This window comes from Babesia bovis, chromosome 3, assembly GCF_000165395.2.
Source record: "Babesia bovis T2Bo chromosome 3, whole genome shotgun sequence".
NCBI classification, from domain to species: domain Eukaryota; phylum Apicomplexa; class Aconoidasida; order Piroplasmida; family Babesiidae; genus Babesia; species Babesia bovis.
Window position 1 is genome coordinate 1,131,869 of NC_010575.1, and position 18,789 is coordinate 1,150,657.

Below are 18,789 nucleotides of genomic sequence, written 5' to 3' on the forward strand. Positions count from 1 at the left end.
TAATATAGCATCCCAAACACATTATTGTGTGTAGTACAGTTTGTAACATCTGATCGCAATACGTGTTTCAATTATTTTCATTGCTTAAATATAATAACGGGATCATCTGTTTACATCGTCTAAATATGACTATTTTTAGTTGTTGGCGTATATCATTTCCACTTAAATAGATCATTTTCGCAGGTTTTACGTATCTCCTGAGAAAATTCCTCTTACCCATGTCAGCAGCCTGTTGTGCTTTGTTCCAATGATGTTCAGCGTAATCTGGTTGAATTAAATTGAAAATGGTAGCTGATAATGGCATAATGAGTTCCCCTCCATTTAGGACTTCCAAGCAATCATATTTGCTTAGAGATCGAAACTTAATTGGCAAAGGTCCCTTCGGGTTGTCCATAGCTGCAACATGTCTGACTATTGCTATACTGGCCTCCGTATTATACGGTATAATTTGGGCACTCGAAGGATCTGTATTGTATGAAATATTTGGTATGAGCATGCCATTGGTTGCCAAGATTTCGAGTTTGCTGTCTACGTTGTTTTTGTTTACCGTGCTATTCAAAAGCACTGCCATGGTGTATATATTGATTGGTTCATGTGTAATGTATACAATGTTACACGTAAGTTTTGTATTCTATTTTTAAATAATATGCAGGTTACCATATTGTCAATGGTAATTTTTTTCTACATGGAATACATAAAGGAAACTGACGTACTGTTCAGATTGATGTATTATGAACGTAGTACGATATATTTCGTATCTTTCATTAGTGTTTCTATTATAAGATTAATCATTACTTTTCCATTACTATACTACTCGTTGATTTTGGCCGCCATTCGCATTAATGGTGGAAGTGGGTGGGAAGGGAAAACAGCGTTAGAACTGGAGAAGAGTGCCTTAGATAAGCAGTTAATGGAGTTACAAAATAGAAAGGAATGGGTGAACACACTTTCAACACCCGAAGATAATTGACACTGTCTCATGGGTTGGATGACTGAAATGTTAAACTCACAACATAACCTTTGTATATTCACATAAATAAGAACATTAATGTAGTAATGGAATAAACACATTGATGATTCCACATTAAACGCGAAGATTGTATTAACAATTTGATTGCATGGAAAAGTTATGGAGAATTTTCATGGTTGCGGCAGTACCATATTGCGCCAGATAAAATTTATATTGATTTAACCTATTTACTAGTAAAAATGTCGTTTAGGGAGCGTTTGATAAATATTCATCGCGACACGGTTAAGGGTAGTCTATGGAATCGCCTCAATGTGATCCAAACTCTTATGATATTACATGGCGCCGAAATTATATGGATCGCTGTACTAATATGGCAAAACTGGGTTTTTGAGACGAAATTGATGGGTAGTGGATTCACCGAACACTGGATCATACATCTTGTTTGTACTATTTTGGCGCTTATGCCATTCATACCTGGGACGTTCTGGCTATATCTTAGCTTTCCCCTACACCTAATTAAACTGTTGCAGCCATCATATGTTGTCGGCATCATGGGTGGTAAAATGTCGTCTTGGTTTCTCAACCATAGAGGAGCACGTGATCAAGATATATATGATAAAGTTTTGAATACTGCACTCCGCAGTGGATTGCTTAGTACATTGATATCGATAAATTTTAAAATATATCTTTCTGCAGCGGTATTATGGTATCATTTAGTATTAGAACGCATTAGGAGTGCTGGGGGAACTGGATGCGAAAAGAAAACCGCCTTGGAACTTGAAATGGAAGCGGCAGGCGCAAAGGAGCACAATACATGTGATATGATATGATATGATATGAACATTGATATTGACAGATGAATTTTTAATTAACAACTATGCAATTAACTGCAATTGAGTTTGTTAATGATGTTATCATATATAATAGGTTATAATGGAAATTCTTTGTTATATTGTTTTACTTGAACGATGTATGGATCAATTCATAGGCAATCATAGATGTTACGTTCAACTATATCTAACCTATCGGTATTTGACAATGAATTATTCTTATGGTGTATGGTTAACATCAGAATCCTTTTATGTCTATTATTGTATAAATGTCAATGTCATATAGGTTATGATAAAACAGCATACTCTCTGTTGACAACACTATAATATATACGATTAAATGTATTTAAAACACCTGATGGTCTAGGAATGTAGTGGGTATTTTCCAACATATACATCCTATTTTGTAATTTTATTAGGTTCTTGTCCTTCTGAAAAGTAGAGCCGTATACAGCTTTTAATCATATATAATTTGGATAATGTACTATCGACATATTCATTTTGTTCTTTGATGATTTGCAAAAACCCTACAGTTACATGGCTCTACCTTTTAATTTCCATAGCTGCTGCATATTCAACTGGACTATATCTCGAATGCTGTTTCACATAAATTGAAACTTATTTGTTATTTTAAATATAAACCATTGGGACTATTATCTATGCCTTTATATTTATACTTGTTGTGGCGTGTTTAGCCCCCTTATTTCAATAGTTAGATTATGTATATACCGATATATATCATGAGTTCCACTACTTAAATAATGACCATTATGGTGCTCAAAATCATAATTGAGACACCCGAACATACCATATATATCTTTAGAATGCAGGATATATCACATGTTAGTGCTGACGATTATATATTAGAGAACCATCTGTTCAATTATAATCGTACCTTTTCATTTAAAAATGAATTTAACCAAACATTTTATTTGCCACGATCGGACGCAAAAAATCAGTAGTGGGTATAATGGTCTATGGAATTCCACTTTCAAAGATTTCTGTATAGGGAGAACAAGACAAGTTTAGAATTCATATAGAGACGCTCCACTACCAATTACCAATGTTGGAATGAGTTTAGATGACACAACATCTTGTTAGGGTGATTACATAATATGGTGCCCAACTTACTATCGGTATAAAAATGTCATACTGGGATATTGTTTCTGTAAGTATAATATTCTACGAAGGTCATTGCTTTACCATTTACATGCATTGATAAAAGCGAGAGAGTTCCATTCCAATTTCATTACTTTCTTTATCATATTTTACAACCTGTGATAGAAAAAAATCATCTAGAGTGTTTCGAATAATACAGATGGATTTTGTATGCTGAAATAAACATAAAAGCATTTTATATACATTTTGATGAGATATGCTTCAAATAAGTAATTTCTATAGTGCAGTGAACTTTCAAATAATATAGCTGCGGATTGACCAGTTGTGTTATTTAAGTTATTTTATCTTATAGCACATAGCACGATTGATCATTTGGTCATGTGGTGATAAGATTCATCTATACAGAAAAGGTTTATCATTGGAAAGTTTGTCAAGCATGGTGGGGTAACTCGATGAAAACACAATGGGGTTGATGATTTCGTGTTTTTATGTAATGTGGTGCTTGTACCGTTGGGAACTTCTTGAAACCCCATATTTGTATGACATAGAAGGTTGATGATATCTGTGTCAATATAGTTAACATTTGGGTAGATGCATTATTTAAATATGCGTAGATGATGATCTCTGCACCGTATCACATTATTATTTCAACTCTGAAGATCATCAGACAATGTATTGATACGTCAGCAAACAAAATATTTTTTTAGAATTTTTAAAGTTGTATTATTCTCTATAGAAAGAAGTATAAGCTCAAATATGATAGCTCTTTAATTAACGTTCTATGGTTGCGAATATATATACATACCACGATGTTTGCTACAAATTATTTTATTTAAAATGCAACGCTGATGTTTTTACTTTTAATGCATCGTATGAAATGTTTACAGACCCATCCTTGCGATTATTAATCTAATTGATTCAGAGATTCAGAATTCAGACATCACATATTGAGGTACCTCTAACTATACGAAGTACTAAAATAAAGGAAATACCATAAGTGTTCCAAATTAAATGTGCCCCAATCTTTGAAACCGAACTCATTCCATTGACTCGGTCAACACTGTTCGTAAATGGGATTCCTTTGTCATCTCATCGATCACCAGTAAAGCCTTTTAAGGGGTATACCTATGTTTGCACATTTTTTTGTTCGGATAACGTAGGTGATGAGAATACACTTAGGCGTTACCGTAGATGCAAAAAAGTATGATCCATTACTATCTCACAATCATCACCATGTACAAATACCTATAACACGATTGTTTTTTAGTGAAAACTGTAGAGAATACTTTCATATGCTTATATGTGAGATAATACAAGCATGGAAAACATAGTATGCTATACGTTTCATGTGGTGTTTTGTGGTAGATAATGAACATATGCATCCTGCACTCAACTTTTGCATATATATATTAATAATATTGCATATAGTTCAAATGAATGTTCCATTTGTGTTAAATATATATAATTTGCCATGTAAAGGAGTTACCTCATACTGAACCATAAATTTAAATAAAATCCTCATGTTACTAAAGCATGATCCTGAGTGGTTTTAAAGGCTAGATTTGAATAAATGAATATATAGTAAGGAATATATTTCATGAGCCAGAACATAAGGAGTGTTCAAAGTAAATGTCACTTATAAGTCATCTGAGATATATGCATCATCCTCCTTAATATCAATGAAAAACCAGAATTAGAAATTATATGTCGTTGTTAAGGTATCATACAATTTTCCAGAAAGGAATAAATTATATAAAGAGATATTTAAGAAAAAATCTCAAATGGGGAAAGTAGAATGATGTTCATGAAAAAGAATACATATTTACCGTTGGATCCTGGAACATTATTTTTATGTAGAATAGCAAAAGAATAACACATATATGAGATTTTCGTATTATTACATATGGGAAGGGCAAATGATATACACGAATACAAAAGGAGAAAATCATATTGCTCTATCGGCTGAAGGAACAAAATTTCTACTACATGAGCGAGTCTGTGTGATATTATGGTGCATCAAGATATTATAAAATCAATGTTCATCTGAATAAGCATAATACGATAGATCTTTATTAAAATGTGATGTTGGGCAGAATTTCATGACTTCGTATAAGACATTCCGTCTATTTGGTGCTGTAAATGGTCCATTGCATTTTGTATTAGGTTCTCATCTACCACTGTTTCATTCTGAGACTCCGATTTTAGCTTAGACAAGTGATTTTGCAACGGTTCTATTTTAGCAGAATTTGGATCACCATTATCTGAGTATTTTCTAGACGACTCTATCATAGGATCCGGTGGATTGTATTGGGTTTCTGGTCGCGATTGCTCCACGATCCTTGTGCCATCGTCTAATAACTTTTCTCGGGCCTCATAGAGTCGGTTGAATTGATTCATTGCTCTTCTCTTTATATCTGCATTCATAGGCTCTTTACCAAATTTATCGGGATGCCACTGCTTACAAAGTTGATTAAAAGCTTGTTTAATTTCTCTAGGACTGGCTGTACTTGGTAAGCCCAATATTTGGAACATCGTTGCTCCTATTTGTGATCTCAATGCAGCCATCTTCTCATCATCTACAACACCACAGTTTTCACGCATCAGGTAACAAGTTTTTACGGCGTTATCCCAATCAAGCAATTTTTCATAGGCCTGTATACAAGTGACATACGCGTTTGTATAATTGGGAATGTGCTCAATACATAGTTCACAGGCCTCGACAGTTTCAGTCCATCTATCTAGATGCATCAGGCTTCTTGCCTTATTATAGTATAATTTTCCCAAATTAACATCTCGTTGTAAACTATCCGTCGGGGCACTTATGGATAGCGCTTCCAATTGCTTTGTTATGGCATCGCAGTACAAAGTCAAAGCCCCTTCGAAATCATCTTCTTTGTATTTATTTGAGCCTTTTGACGCAATTTCAACTACTGCTAGCCCAAGCAGTTCCTTACGCATTTTACCCTTGGCAATATCTAATGGTGTTTCACCCCTCTGATTAGGCTTATACATATAATCTGTATGTATACTGTAGGGTTTTAACGCTTGAGCCACGGCAATAGCATCTCCCTTCACTATGCGATGCCACAAATTCTCACCATCGTGAGGATCAGATGGAAACTTCTCAAAATCGAATTCTAGCATTTTTAGATACCTGTACGATTGTGTGGAATTGCATGAATCACCAAAGCTCCACATTACTGGATGCCTGATACGTTCCGCATAATTGGGAACCATTTGAAAGTCAAGAAATCTATGTAATATGCCTTCCTTCAATATGTCACAGACTCGAAAGTTATCGGAATACATTGCAATAAACAAGTAGTTATACAAGTTGTGTATATGACTATATTTGAATATACTGCGCAATACAACCCGATTTAAAACAATTCCCATTTGCTCACGATGTAAATCATTAGACTGGGCAGGATCCATACTGAACCTCCTATTTGGATGACTATTTTCCATCTCCGCTATCACAAGTTGTTCGAATTCACTTGGGTAGGGGTAGCGATTAGTAAATGGAGAAAGATGCTCCTCCACAAATATTCTCTTGACACCATGTTTCAAAGCAGAATGTTTTATACGTGTATGCAACACATCAGCATCGCTGCGAATACCTCCATTAATGAATTCGACCAGTTGTCTACAGTTGACCACATCAGGCATTGCCCTTATATCACGGTAGAGCTCTGCCTGGAATGTTGGAGATGATGACTGCTTACTGCCTATATAAAGGCTGCTCTGTAAAGATTTAATGAAAGCTCGTTGTTGATGGGTGAAATCACTGTACTCTTTTGTCACAGGAGGCAACGTTTCCAATTCATTAATTTCTCTATCCACATGATTTTCTGTTTCCTTGCTTTCATCAGATTGTCTCACTTCTTTGTTGTGGTTGCTTAAACGTTTTATTTCTGCCTCTAAATTAATTACTTTATCTTCAAGTTTACGCTTTTCTTCATCATATACAGTTATTTGGTTTTGCAGTTGTAACAATTCTTCATGTTTCAAATGGTTGTCTCGTGCTAAAACTTTACAAAGTTCCTCAAGACTACGCTGGTGAGCAATTCGATGCATGGGCATAGATTCTAACTGATTAGCAATAGTTCGCAAGGATTGAGCTAAGGCGTGACAACCATGATCAACTGGAGGCGTTTGTGCATTAAACTCTTTTGAATCAAATGAATCATGATCTAATTTTACGTCAACCGATGGACTAACTTCAAATTCATTTGCCGACGATTTAGATTCTTGAGAGTATTGTGGTTTAAGCACCTTATCAGGGTAGGAATTTGTATACATACTGTTGCTTTTAGTGCTATTTTCTTGGCTAATACCGGATTCAGATCCTACTGTACTTACTGGGTCAGCGAAGTGAATTTCATGTTCCAATATCATCGGACTTTCGTCATCTGTTGATGTTTCACTTTCACGACCCATATATCTTTGGCTTGACATGAACTCATCTTGCACAAACTCTTTCATCTTGAATACCTCATCTAATGCAGTTTCATATAGAATGGAAGTGTAATCTTCGTATTTGCTTGACCTTGGACTACGCCTTCTACGACATGTTGCACTTTTCTCAGCGAATTGTGAATCGGGCACAGTCCCACGCAAACGGGACTCTCGTTTCGACGGATCATTTGTCTCCTTTTTTTGAGCATCATGAGCTTGTCTATGAGGATGATTTTCAGAGTAAACACTTGCATTTTCATTTTTCTTCTGTTTTTGGCTTTTATTTTGGGAATCATCATATGTACTGGACATTCCCCATCGCAAGTCCCTTAGATATTCATGAAGTCTGTTTGTTGTGTTACCGTAAGGCGCCTTTTCCTTTTTACTATACTCCATATCACTATAATGACCCCAATTTATGGGTTTTGAACATGTATCTCCACGTTTCATTTTTTGGCGATTGAAGTTACATTATAATTCTAGAACGTCACAAAAAACTAGCTCGGAATGCATAGCATATATGTTTTAAGCTAATGATCTTCAACCACGTTAGCGATCCTTTGACAAAAAACGTACTGTATCTATACGGTGATGTAGATTGCACAAGATTTATGGAATACAACCTTACAGTTCAATTCCAAATTGTTTAATCATGACTCATTTCCGTATAACAGAAGCATACGACACGTTGGTCAGATTGAATAGCACTAATTATCCCTGTCTTTTGGAGCGACTGCTGCAAATCCTTGAGTTTTATGACGAAAGATGTGTTACCCAAATAATACTTGCTAACACATTTCAAGCATTTGGTACGTATATTTAAGCGCTTAAATGTCTAATGTGTTTGTGCAATTTAGATATGCGCATCACTGGACCACGTCCTTTACACATAGTTCTATTGTTCCCTCTGCAAGGCCAATGTCCCACAAAATTGCGGGCACAAAGCATGCGTGTTGTATTATTTAAGCACTCCCCGCTCGGATAAGCCTATTTTAACATTCTAAGTTTCATGAAATAACACATGTGTACAGTTTGCCACCCACATATGGCGCGTTACGGTGTTAATAACCAAAACATCCAACATATGTCTTAATCGCAGATTCAATACTATATTTTAAGCAGAATTGTTATAATGGATTCTGTTGCTAACGAGGTAAGTTAATAAGCTTATACTGGATACGTATTTGACGGGGATTCCATAACATCTGAATGTGGCTCACAACTAACAGGAACAAGATGGAATAACGGCTACGAATATACAGCGTCACGTTTCCACGCTCGAGAAACGTTTGTCGCGTAACAGCCAGGCTAGACTGGACTATCCGGATGATCCTGAAAGGTAAGACGGAAGTTGACTTCTGAATTTATTCCAGATGGGTAAAATCTGAAGTTGATCTAGACGAACAGATTCATAAATTTAGTGATATAGGAGCGCAACCTGAGTTATTTCCACTATTCGAAGAGTTAGGAGGCCTACGCCTTTTACGTGATGCGTTAATACACCCAAATATCGGTAAGTTTTTAAACCATAACCTTATAACAATTTAGACATCGCAATATCTACACTGAAAGTACTTTCTGAGCTCATAGATGTAGAATCTTTGGTTCGGTTAAAGAAAGCGGAGCACGTACTATCTGTATTAGAAGCGCTTTCGTTGCACACACACTGTGCCAAAGTGCTTTTAGAAATCGACGAAGATGCTGGAGAGCTTGATTACGAAGGTGTTAAGAGCGCGTTTGAGCTGCTGGAGAACTTATTGGACCTCTTTCCCTCTATTGCTACAGATTTAGGGTCGAATCGTCCTTTGTTGACCTTTTTGCTACGTCGAATGAAAAACAGCAAAACAGTTGAATATGATTCAAATAGGGTGCATGCTTGTGAGATTTTATGCATCCTACTTCAAAACTCAGAGGAATGCAATTCAATAGTTGGCGGTTCGGATATTGGAGGAATAGAGAAACTTCTACGTATAATAGCGGTTTTTCGCAAGAAGGATCCTGAGGGAGTGGAAGAAGAAGAGCTGGTGGAAAATGCTTTTCAATGTCTATGCAGCTTAATGTTAATGTGAGTTTGATAGCAGGTGCAACACATCCATAAGCAGCCCATCACATCGCACATCATTTGGTAAACTACAGGGATTAATCCTTTTGATTCGGCTTATCAAGGAACGAAGATCCACGTACCGTCTTGCCGTTACATTACTGGATTATGCACTAATGGACTGCCCAGAGAACTGCCATTTATTCATCAAAGGGTTAGTTGTTGTCTAAACAATCCCACGTTGAATAGGATGGGTTTAAGATGCATATTTAGTATTTTAATGGGCAAAGGTGTTCGCACAAAACAAAGCCCAGCCGATCAGAAAGCCAATGACGAACACATTTTGGGCGTGTTGCATTCGTTGGTTACTAACAGCTCCGGTAATGAGCTCGCTAGGGTAATCAACAAATTCACTGAGCACAAATACGAGAAGTTAGAACGTTTGATCGAGGTCCATAACAAATATACAACACTGAGTCGTTCTGCATCGCATAGTATGGAATCAAAAGATCCAACAGGTGAATACCTAGAGCGCTATGAAGCTGGATTATCTGTCTGCCAGATTGCAGACTGCATTTTACTACGGCTTTACAACCTGGATAATTCTAACCTAAGGGCATGTATATTCTTACTTCTTCACAACAAGGGAGTGGATATGCAAGACATATATGAAAATGTATCAGGTAAGCATGAAACTTGATCGTATCCAACATGTTTAGATTACATCAACCATTTGGACAAAGATGCATCCGAAACTAGGGAAACCATGGACCGCTTGCTGAAGTCATTTCTCATCGCTGCAAGCGACAGTGGTCTCTTTAAATGATCACTTGGATTTGTGCCTAAAATATTATCGGTATGCGTTGTTCACGATTTAAAGTGTGTGAAGTAATCGTATAATCGCGAGATGAGGTAATTTGTTCCCTTATCGGTACATTTAGACAAATATGCCATCATCTACAAATTGGGCATATTTAAAGGTTCAGTCCATAACGTTACCTACACATTAATGTAGTATAATCGGATCAATTAAATACAGTTTCTTGGAACGCGAAAATGCGGAGAACAAACATGATTAGAGCTGCACCTGGTCGCATGGCTCGCGGGGCACGCAAACAGCTGTCTGGTCTGATTCCTTCATCAAATAGAAGCCTCTGCCTACACAGAACATACGGAAACATTCCATTTGTATCTGAAAACTCTAAATTCGCGAGGTGTGTCGCCTCTAGCGAGAGAGGCTGGCTATTATTTTATACACATCGCAGAGTTAGCTTTGTTATCTCGCGAATAAAGGGATAAAACACACCGACCGTTTATAGGTGTTTTTACAGTTTGAGCTACATGCTTAAACGTTTTGGATAATTAAGGATATAGACAACGAAATCTCTACCAGGTTCAACCTTTGTCTGCTTGAGAAGACATTGGAAGTGATCACAGCTATGCTGATGTGTGAACATTGATTCTGGATTAGGACAATGGAAAGTCTTACTGGAGCCCGTCGTGTGCGGGTTTACCAGTTTCCATTTCTTTCTTCTTCTATTTGCACGTTGTATATGGTCTTATTCTTCATCGTTTCATCTTTAGATTCAGTTTCATGTGTATTAGTAAACACGCACAAACGTGCGTTATCTTTACCAGGTAATTTGACTAATACATTGAATGCAGAGCACGCAACTGTAAAGGCTCAACACCCTACTTCCAATCCTACAAATGCAGTGAAGGCCAATGTTCCATCGTGGGATTACAGTCGCCATGGTGCCGATTGGACTAGTGGAATGTGCAATATCGGAGCTATGCAATCTCCTGTTGACCTTCATGTTGAGACACCTTCTACAAATAGGCAACATAGCTTAAAATCGCTGTTTGACCACGTACTTAGTGGCTCCAGTATAACCAATGATTTGAATGAAGGATGGAAACGTGGCGATGTAGTTTATTCTTATCACCCTTTCATTTCTACCGTGAAAGTTCTTCGCAACGACAAGGTCTTCCGTATTTCCATCCCTGCCAATGAGGGTTCTATATTCGGATCGTTGTTCACCACTGACCGTCCAAACCTTTATGCTGCTACCCACATTGACTTTCATTCTCCGAGTGAGCACACATTTGAAGGCTCTGCAAACCGTCGCCACGTAGAAGTTCAGATATGGCATTATTATGGCGATGATGGTATGACTGATGAAGGTGTACGTGCGATCGACCCCAATGCACCAAAGGAGAAAGAAGAAGATGCTGAAAGCAAGGAAGAATCCGAGGAACCAAAAGAAGAGGAAACAGTTAGCGACAACCCAGAAGAACACCACAATGAACAATTGGGAGATGCCACCGGACAAAGTGGAAACCACGTAGATGGTAATACGATTCCTCAGCACCCCGAGCACGGTAATAACGTAAACCATGAACTCCATCACCCAAGCGAAACAGCTCTTAGACACCATCCTTCAGATCATGAGAAATCTGACATTACAAGCAACCATCATCTGGACAATCACAATCTGAAGTCAAGTTATGATGTTGTAGATGCTGCCGGTAACAGGGTCGATGCCAGTCACTTACTACATCAACAAAATACCAATGATGTAATGCACGAGACGGCAAAGGTACACCACGGCCATTATAACCACAGGCTAGACGGTCCCGAGCTTCCAAACGCAAGCCATATCAGTGATGCTGAGTTGGAACATCACATTGACGAATTTCTATCTAAGGAGATTGAAGTTCCACCCACCTACAAGCCATATGAGACCGAGTCATCAAATATGCGTGCACCATCCCATGCTGATCATCGTAGTTTTATTGAAATCCTCAGTGACGTTGAGATGGCGAATGGCGAACATGTAATATCACCTTCCGGTGGAAAGGAAAGGATTGTTAAGAAGGTCACTGCAAAGAAGATCGATACATCAGTTAACCAAGAGGACAAGGATTTGCAATCTACTCTTTCCAAAAAAGCGCAAGAGATAGCTGGCATGTTAAAGGATGAAAATGTCGACATGCTTCATAAGTATTTGTTGCAGCACTTGGAGAATGTCTCTTTCAATGAAGAGCGTATTAAACGTCACAACGCAGGAAAGCGTCGTGCCCGTGATGTTGGCACCCATTGGGGTCGCTGGGCAGTTCTGTCTTTAACATTTATGAGCGAGGAGATGAATGATACACCTATAGAGACTCTGCAGTCATATCCATCTGAGCTTTTCATGGAACAAGTGCTTAAGATCGGTTCAAGCATCGCTGTGCAACCGGAGACTGGGTCTCCAAGCGTTGGCGATCTAACTGTAGAAGGCAACATGGAGCTACCTGTGGTAGATTTAGAAACACCCATTAACCTCCCATCACTATTTTTGATGTTGGAGAATAAGAATGTGAGCTACTTCGCTTACGATGGTTCATTCACTTACCCTGGATGTGAGGAGACTGTTAGGTGGTATGTTGCTAAGGATCCTCTACCTATATCCACCGAACTTATGTTGCAAATAAATCGCATGTTAAACCAGAAGCGTACTTCTGAGTCAGCCAACAATAATGTAAACAAATACAGGGAGCTTCAAAATGTTGATCCCAATATTCACCACATTGGCAAGGTTTATATGGTTCACGGCTACCCTATGGAATACTTCATTGCGACATCATTGCAGCGCCCACCAATCCTACCCCTTCCACGACCATCTGGATTCTTTACACCATATTGGGGACTTTGCATTGCGCTGGTCGTCGTAGTATTCACTCAGCTTTAGACACGGCTACTTTGATATGGCGACACATGAGTCATGACTGTGTACGGCTCATCATAACAGGAATCTTGTTTGCACGTTATGTTAACTAGCAGACAAGATGTAAACTGTTACGACTGTAATACCAACAAATTCCTCCATTACCTTGTAGGGACTGAGGAAATCTTTTTAATGTATTAGAAATTAAGAGTGTCTTTGCTTTAGCAATGTATACGTGTACTATTACGTGACTTGTGGATGCAATTCCCAGCTACTATAGACGTAGCTATGGGAAATGCATTAGTATATCATTGTGTTTAAATGCTCATAGTCTCTATGATGATGTTTGGTCTTGTTTTGGTGGCACAATAGTAACGAAGGTCATGACCATGTGTATAGCTTCCACAGTACGGTTTTTGTCAACGTTACAATTTTGATACGCGGATTCAAGTAAGTCCACAAGGTTATGGGCCTCTGCTTGTGTCAACAAGGTGGATGGCTGCTGCCCATTGGCTACCAGGTGTTTAAGAGCTCTTATAAAGTCTACCAGGGCGTTGAAGTATATTTGGTGCGATTCGTTTCGCAGCACTTGGGTCACTCCTTCAAATATACGATTCCCTTTTGCATGAGCCACGGCTTCTACGTACTGTCCCTTTTTGACTAGTACAGATGTTTTGATGCATTCGAACAACCCTGTGAGGTCTAGCAGTCGCTTATTGTTAGGTGCTAGGCTTTTAGCTAACATGAAATATACACAAAGATCCTCGGCAGTAACTGTGTTTCCATTATTTTGTTCTACATTGTCATAGAGGTAACAACAGCATGCCTCCAGTACTGATACACAGTTATCAACGTCCTGTATACAGTAGAAACACTTGAAAGCGGGTGACCAAAGGCCTACATGTGCCGAATATTGTGCCATGAGCAGAATAGCAAGTTTTGCGGCACTGCGTCTTGTAGCTAGTTTTATAAGCTTTTGTAACAAAGGGCCGATCATCAGCATACCATTTCTTGTTGTGGAAGACCCGATAAAGCAGGTGTTGACTGCATCATTAAAGCTTTCTGATATGACATACTTCATGCACGAAGCAGCCTTTTCTTGTGGCAGTATGGTGGCCAAGACAATCTTTAATTCTGGAGAGACATTGCGTTTCCTGTTAAAAGCCAATTGAGTTAAATAGTGTGTTTCTTTCATTTGGGTTGCATTGCTTTCCAGCTTCCACAACGAGTTTGCGATATATGTGAGGTCATCACCGTCAAGTATACCAGAATTTTCAAAGTACACCAAGAATATAAGTGCTACTGCCTGTACCCTAGAAGTCTGTACAGCAGACATGAGTAAACGCATCGTTTCCATCACGCCTCCAGCGAGAGCGATATAATAGGCATAGGTAAGTACACGCTCGACTACATTCGGGTCATCGGGCTTGATTGCCTCTGCCTCTTGTGTCAATGTATGGCACAATCGTGTTGTTGCCATGGTGAGCGACGTCTTGGAACCACTCAATATTATATGTATTTGGTACCATATATAATCTTCCTTGGTGTAGAGTGAGTCCGCATCGCATGCTGCATAGTAATCCGGGTATATGACACTTAACAGTAGAAGCACATAAAAATTGCTTCCCTTACCCAACAGTGTGATACTTTTAGTTTGTTTTGTTGGGAAATATTCAGACGAAAACTTGCCAAGTAGCACCTGCTTTTCAGCGGAGCATTCCTTTTCACTTAGGATACTAACAAGCAACTGGCAGAGTTCGACGAACATTGGTGGGTACTCCGATTCATCTATACCTTGTGGTATTGCTACCTTGCCATTAGTGTTCTTATCAATTAGTATCCGAAGTGCGTATACTGCGCCAGCTCGGAATAGCAAGTATGCAATGAAGAAATAATATTCACTATTCCTTGGTTTAGCTTCAGGGCTGATTTGTACATGGCCAGGGAATACATGATTAGCACATTCTACACATATGCTGAGTAACTTCGCTGTGTTGGCTTGGGGTGCTGCGATTAATGAATCCACGAATATTCCTTTGGTGTTGAGTAATGCCAGATGAAGAGAACCCCAAGCCTGTTTTTGCAAATGTTGCAAAGATACCCTAAGATATTTTTTCATAAATCCATTTTGCGTCCCATCCCCTAGCGGGGGCAGTTCAAGCATGAAGGAGATAAAATTATGTGCGTTTGCGTCACATGGGCTGAGCAATGGAAGCATGTTATCTACAAATATGCGTTTTGCATCATCCGTTACGCCAAGTGGGTAATGTGCATGTCGATCTAACCAACTGACCAGCATTTCAAGTTCATGTGACATAACAATATCTGGTGTACAACGCACGGGTTCAACTTTACTTTGAGTAGGTCTTTCTTGGTTGTTATCTGGTTTGCCACGCACTCGTGCTGAATCATCACAAGATCTAAGACGATTCATAAGACTCTCTACAACTACTGCCTTATCCCGCTCCCATAGTTGCAAGTCCTTGTCACACCATGGTGTATCACTTTCATCAAGTGAATCATGACTCAGCCCATTATAAATATCGTCATACCTTGCATTGGTTGTAGCCGTTTCATCAACAGACTTTTCCACATTTTGATCTGCCTGATTGTTGCAATCCTTGGAAAGCTTGAAGAGGTTAACAACTGACGACTGTTGTATCTTAGAATCTAGTGGTGCCAGGGCTGACGCCGACGTTGTGATTACATTCCAGTCCATAGTATTAGCTTGATGACAGCGAAGTGTCCGAAACAGGAGAATTACCACTTTCTCTATTAAATTATCTCTTACACGCACCGCTATTAAGTTTCGACGAGTTGCAAGAGAAGGATTTTCAGCTTACAATTCACACCTCGTTAATTAAAATCACCTTATATATCCATGGTTGTATTATAATACCGCATTCTACACTTAAATTATTGCTTGTTGTCGTGGACCTCGCTTGTAAGAACTTACGGCACAAATTATGACGACCGTCAGTAGCTACAACATAGAATATATTTCTAATGATTTTACACTGATTTTTCAGCGGTGGTGTATGAAATATCATTTATCTTTTGCATTATATTAGTCTTCAGCTCTCTCCTGACAACCACATATCCAGGGATTCCAACTTCCTTGGGTCTTATTATGTTTTATAGTATCGCAAAACATATACAACATAGTTCGTCATACACATTTTGTTGATTTCTGTGTATGAACATTAACAGTTCCTTAACTATATTCTTTCACGTAGCGTCTAAAATCCTCACTAACAACGTGCCTTGTGTATTAACGCAAACATTATAGCGTGTCAAAGGATAACTTTCTGTAATATATTATATACTATGGTCCAAAATGTGGAATGATGATATATATTCTGCGTATGTGTGTTAATTTTGTCTTTGTTTAAGTGTTACATCTGAAGCACATTTGGCCCTAGATTCGAATACAAGAGGTTATAACATCTATTATACACATATCTAACGATATGGACGCCATTGGAAGTTATTACAGCGATGAAGAGCCTGTACGTACAGACTCTCAACCTAAATCGCAGATTAATAATGTTGAGACGGAACCATTAACTGCACCATCGCAAAAAGGATTACCATTAAAGGCCGACACTGTTTTTCCAACAGGATCGGCTCCTACATCTAACTTCGCTAATGTAGAGACTATGGATCTGGATGCCATCTCGGAAAGCTGCAGTTCTCGGGTTCATTCCTCTTATCAACGTTCTCGTCTTACTTCCGTCCAAGATCATGGTTCTATTACAAACGACAGCACGGTATCAAACACTTTAAAGGCTACGTCACTTGTCGTGTCTGATCCTTCTACAACAAATGTGATTTCTGTTGAACTGGGGAGTCGGAACAATGAGACCGGGATTGTATCGATTGCGGCTTCTGAGGCTGATACCGCGCCCATAGAAACGCAATCAGATCGCATTAGGGCTAATATGGAATCTGTAGCCGTTTCACGCATGAAATCTCATTTGCGTGAGCACACCCGTGATGACGGTTTGATGGGTATGGCCAATTATCCAGTTGATCATCCTATGCATCGCAACATATCTTTGATCGATCGCAATGAGCTTGAACGTTACGGTAAGGGTGGAAACAGTTTAGCTTTGAACGGTGACACCGGCAGTGGTGTGTTTGTAACTCCCTGTGGTTTGACAGAAAAGACATATTTTGATGAGACTAGTTTTGACGATCAGATCCGCCAGGGTGACCTGATGGTTTCCATGGCTCACCTTGGTGCCAATGATTTAAAGCGCCGTAGACGTTTAAGTGAGTCTGAGATGGAGAGTGAGGATATATTCGGCCCTTGGTTGCCTTATGAGGAATTTGATCAGCCGGCTGCTGACGTACCGTCTGCTGAAACTTCAGATGATGCTGAACGTCGCAAGTTACCCACCTTTGAGGCGAACACACGTAAGATGCCTCATGCTGGTTTGGCATTCCCTAATTGCACTCCTGATGTTGCTTTACCGCTTAATGAGGTTATTGTTGAAGACGGCAAGCAGGAGACTCGTTATGATGGTGTGGCTGTTTCTAGCTTCCACCGCAAGATAGACCCCAATTCACCACCTATGCGTTCTTGGTTGTTACCTCCGAAGAATCTAAAAGCTTTTGACCCTGACAATTACAAATCACGTTTACCCAAGCAGGAGATTCACACATACACTGGTCACACCATGGCTGTGCAGGCGCTTAGGTATATACCACGCACAGGCCACTGCTTGTTATCGGCTTCTATGGACGGATTTGTTAAGATATGGGACGCTAACAACAATCGCAAGTGTTTACGTACTTACAAGGGTCACTGCAAGGGTGTGAAGGATATTGCTTTTGCGAATGCCGACGGCACAAAGTTTTATAGTTGTGGCTATGATTCTAATGTAATTCAATGGGACACTGAGTACGGCAAGGTGGTTGGTGTCTATAACATGGAGGCCGCTCCGTTTTGTGTGACTGTCTATCCCTGTGATGAGAACATATTTATTGTTGGTGGCGCTAGCAAGAAAGCATCCCAGTATGACGCTCGTAGTGGCAAGGTTTCTCTAGAGTACAATGCGCATCAATCCAATGTTAACACGGTAACATTTTTTGATGAGAACCGTCGTTTGGTGACCACTGGTGATGATCGTCGTATGGCTGTTTGGGAGTATAACATTCCTGTCGCTATTAAGCAGCTTTCTGACCCCTCTATGCACAGCATGCCTGCGGTGGTGGCTCATCCTAGTGAGAAGTTTATTCTTGCCCAGGCGATGAGCAACCAGATATTAGTCTACGAATCCTCAGGCTCACGTTTCCGCTTTTTTGGCGGTAAGCGTTTCAAGGGTCACTTGTGCAGTGGTTATGCTATACGTCCTTCGTGCTCTCCGGACGGGCGTTATGTTGTCAGCGGTGACGCCCGTGGACGTGTATTTCTATGGGATTGGAAGACTTGCCGCAATATCTCTACTCTTTCTGGTCACAAGTCTGTTACCATGGATTGCCAATGGCATCCGCTGCAGCCGTCACGGATTGCTACATGTTCGTGGGATGGCACAATTAAGTTATGGGATTGAGTCGTTGTTCATCTGTAATAGATGTGTACCACCATCGTAACCTAGGCATAGTGCCAGGCGTTGCGTATTGCAACCCGATGTATTGGCAAATTTGACTCAAACA

General features: G+C 39.3%; 7 protein-coding genes across 7 annotated transcripts; 5 read left to right on the forward strand and 2 right to left on the reverse strand.

Moving 5' to 3' along the window:
- The first annotated feature begins 195 nt into the window (after positions 1–195).
- On the forward strand, positions 196–1,046 carry BBOV_III005330 (putative integral membrane protein). Its single transcript, XM_001611614.2, has 2 exons — positions 196–617; positions 653–1,046. Exons 1-2 carry the CDS (start codon positions 285–287, stop codon positions 968–970), a joined length of 651 nt encoding a protein of 216 aa, XP_001611664.1. The 5' UTR covers positions 196–284; the 3' UTR covers positions 971–1,046.
- Positions 1,047–1,150: 104 nt separating this feature from the next.
- Positions 1,151–1,813, forward strand: BBOV_III005335 (putative integral membrane protein). Its single transcript, XM_051767149.1, has one exon. It carries the CDS (start codon positions 1,210–1,212, stop codon positions 1,798–1,800), a length of 591 nt encoding a protein of 196 aa, XP_051623752.1. The 5' UTR covers positions 1,151–1,209; the 3' UTR covers positions 1,801–1,813.
- A 3,133-nt stretch (positions 1,814–4,946) lies between these two features.
- BBOV_III005340 (DnaJ domain family protein) lies at positions 4,947–7,928 on the reverse strand. Its single transcript, XM_001611615.2, has one exon. It carries the CDS (start codon positions 7,825–7,827, stop codon positions 5,017–5,019), a length of 2,811 nt encoding a protein of 936 aa, XP_001611665.2. The 5' UTR covers positions 7,828–7,928; the 3' UTR covers positions 4,947–5,016.
- A 523-nt stretch (positions 7,929–8,451) lies between these two features.
- BBOV_III005350 (Catenin-beta-like Arm-motif containing nuclear family protein) lies at positions 8,452–10,250 on the forward strand. The gene is made up of 7 exons (XM_051767615.1): positions 8,452–8,530; positions 8,607–8,716; positions 8,751–8,890; positions 8,926–9,442; positions 9,480–9,632; positions 9,668–10,101; positions 10,138–10,250. The coding sequence occupies exons 1-7, from the start codon at positions 8,510–8,512 to the stop codon at positions 10,242–10,244; spliced, it is 1,482 nt and encodes a 493-aa protein (XP_051623450.1). The 5' UTR covers positions 8,452–8,509; the 3' UTR covers positions 10,245–10,250.
- Positions 10,251–10,589: 339 nt separating this feature from the next.
- On the forward strand, positions 10,590–13,233 carry BBOV_III005360 (Eukaryotic-type carbonic anhydrase family protein). The gene has a single exon (XM_001611617.2). The coding sequence runs from the start codon at positions 10,894–10,896 to the stop codon at positions 13,150–13,152; it is 2,259 nt and encodes a 752-aa protein (XP_001611667.1). The 5' UTR covers positions 10,590–10,893; the 3' UTR covers positions 13,153–13,233.
- Positions 13,234–13,362: 129 nt separating this feature from the next.
- On the reverse strand, positions 13,363–16,117 carry BBOV_III005370 (uncharacterized protein). The gene has a single exon (XM_001611618.2). It carries the CDS (start codon positions 15,845–15,847, stop codon positions 13,463–13,465), a length of 2,385 nt encoding a protein of 794 aa, XP_001611668.1. The 5' UTR covers positions 15,848–16,117; the 3' UTR covers positions 13,363–13,462.
- A 201-nt stretch (positions 16,118–16,318) lies between these two features.
- On the forward strand, positions 16,319–18,721 carry BBOV_III005380 (WD domain G-beta repeat family protein). Its single transcript, XM_001611619.2, has one exon. It carries the CDS (start codon positions 16,599–16,601, stop codon positions 18,684–18,686), a length of 2,088 nt encoding a protein of 695 aa, XP_001611669.1. The 5' UTR covers positions 16,319–16,598; the 3' UTR covers positions 18,687–18,721.
- The last annotated feature ends 68 nt before the right edge of the window (positions 18,722–18,789 follow it).

Bases quoted from the DNA above. Each gene is read 5' to 3' on its own strand.
- BBOV_III005340 (XM_001611615.2), bottom strand. From the start codon at position 7,827: ATGAAACGTGGAGATACATGTTCAAAACCCATAAATTGGGGTCATTAT.
- BBOV_III005360 (XM_001611617.2), top strand. From the start codon at position 10,894: ATGGAAAGTCTTACTGGAGCCCGTCGTGTGCGGGTTTACCAGTTTCCA.
- BBOV_III005370 (XM_001611618.2), bottom strand. From the start codon at position 15,847: ATGGACTGGAATGTAATCACAACGTCGGCGTCAGCCCTGGCACCACTA.
- BBOV_III005330 (XM_001611614.2), top strand. From the start codon at position 285: ATGGTAGCTGATAATGGCATAATGAGTTCCCCTCCATTTAGGACTTCC. The intron at 618-652 runs GTAAGTTTTGTA...AATAATATGCAG, and splicing joins TAATGTATACAATGTTACAC to GTTACCATATTGTCAATGGT.
- BBOV_III005350 (XM_051767615.1), top strand. From the start codon at position 8,510: ATGGATTCTGTTGCTAACGAG. The intron at 8,531-8,606 runs GTAAGTTAATAA...CACAACTAACAG, and splicing joins TGGATTCTGTTGCTAACGAG to GAACAAGATGGAATAACGGC. The intron at 9,633-9,667 runs GTTAGTTGTTGT...CACGTTGAATAG, and splicing joins TGCCATTTATTCATCAAAGG to GATGGGTTTAAGATGCATAT.
- BBOV_III005335 (XM_051767149.1), top strand. From the start codon at position 1,210: ATGTCGTTTAGGGAGCGTTTGATAAATATTCATCGCGACACGGTTAAG.
- BBOV_III005380 (XM_001611619.2), top strand. From the start codon at position 16,599: ATGGACGCCATTGGAAGTTATTACAGCGATGAAGAGCCTGTACGTACA.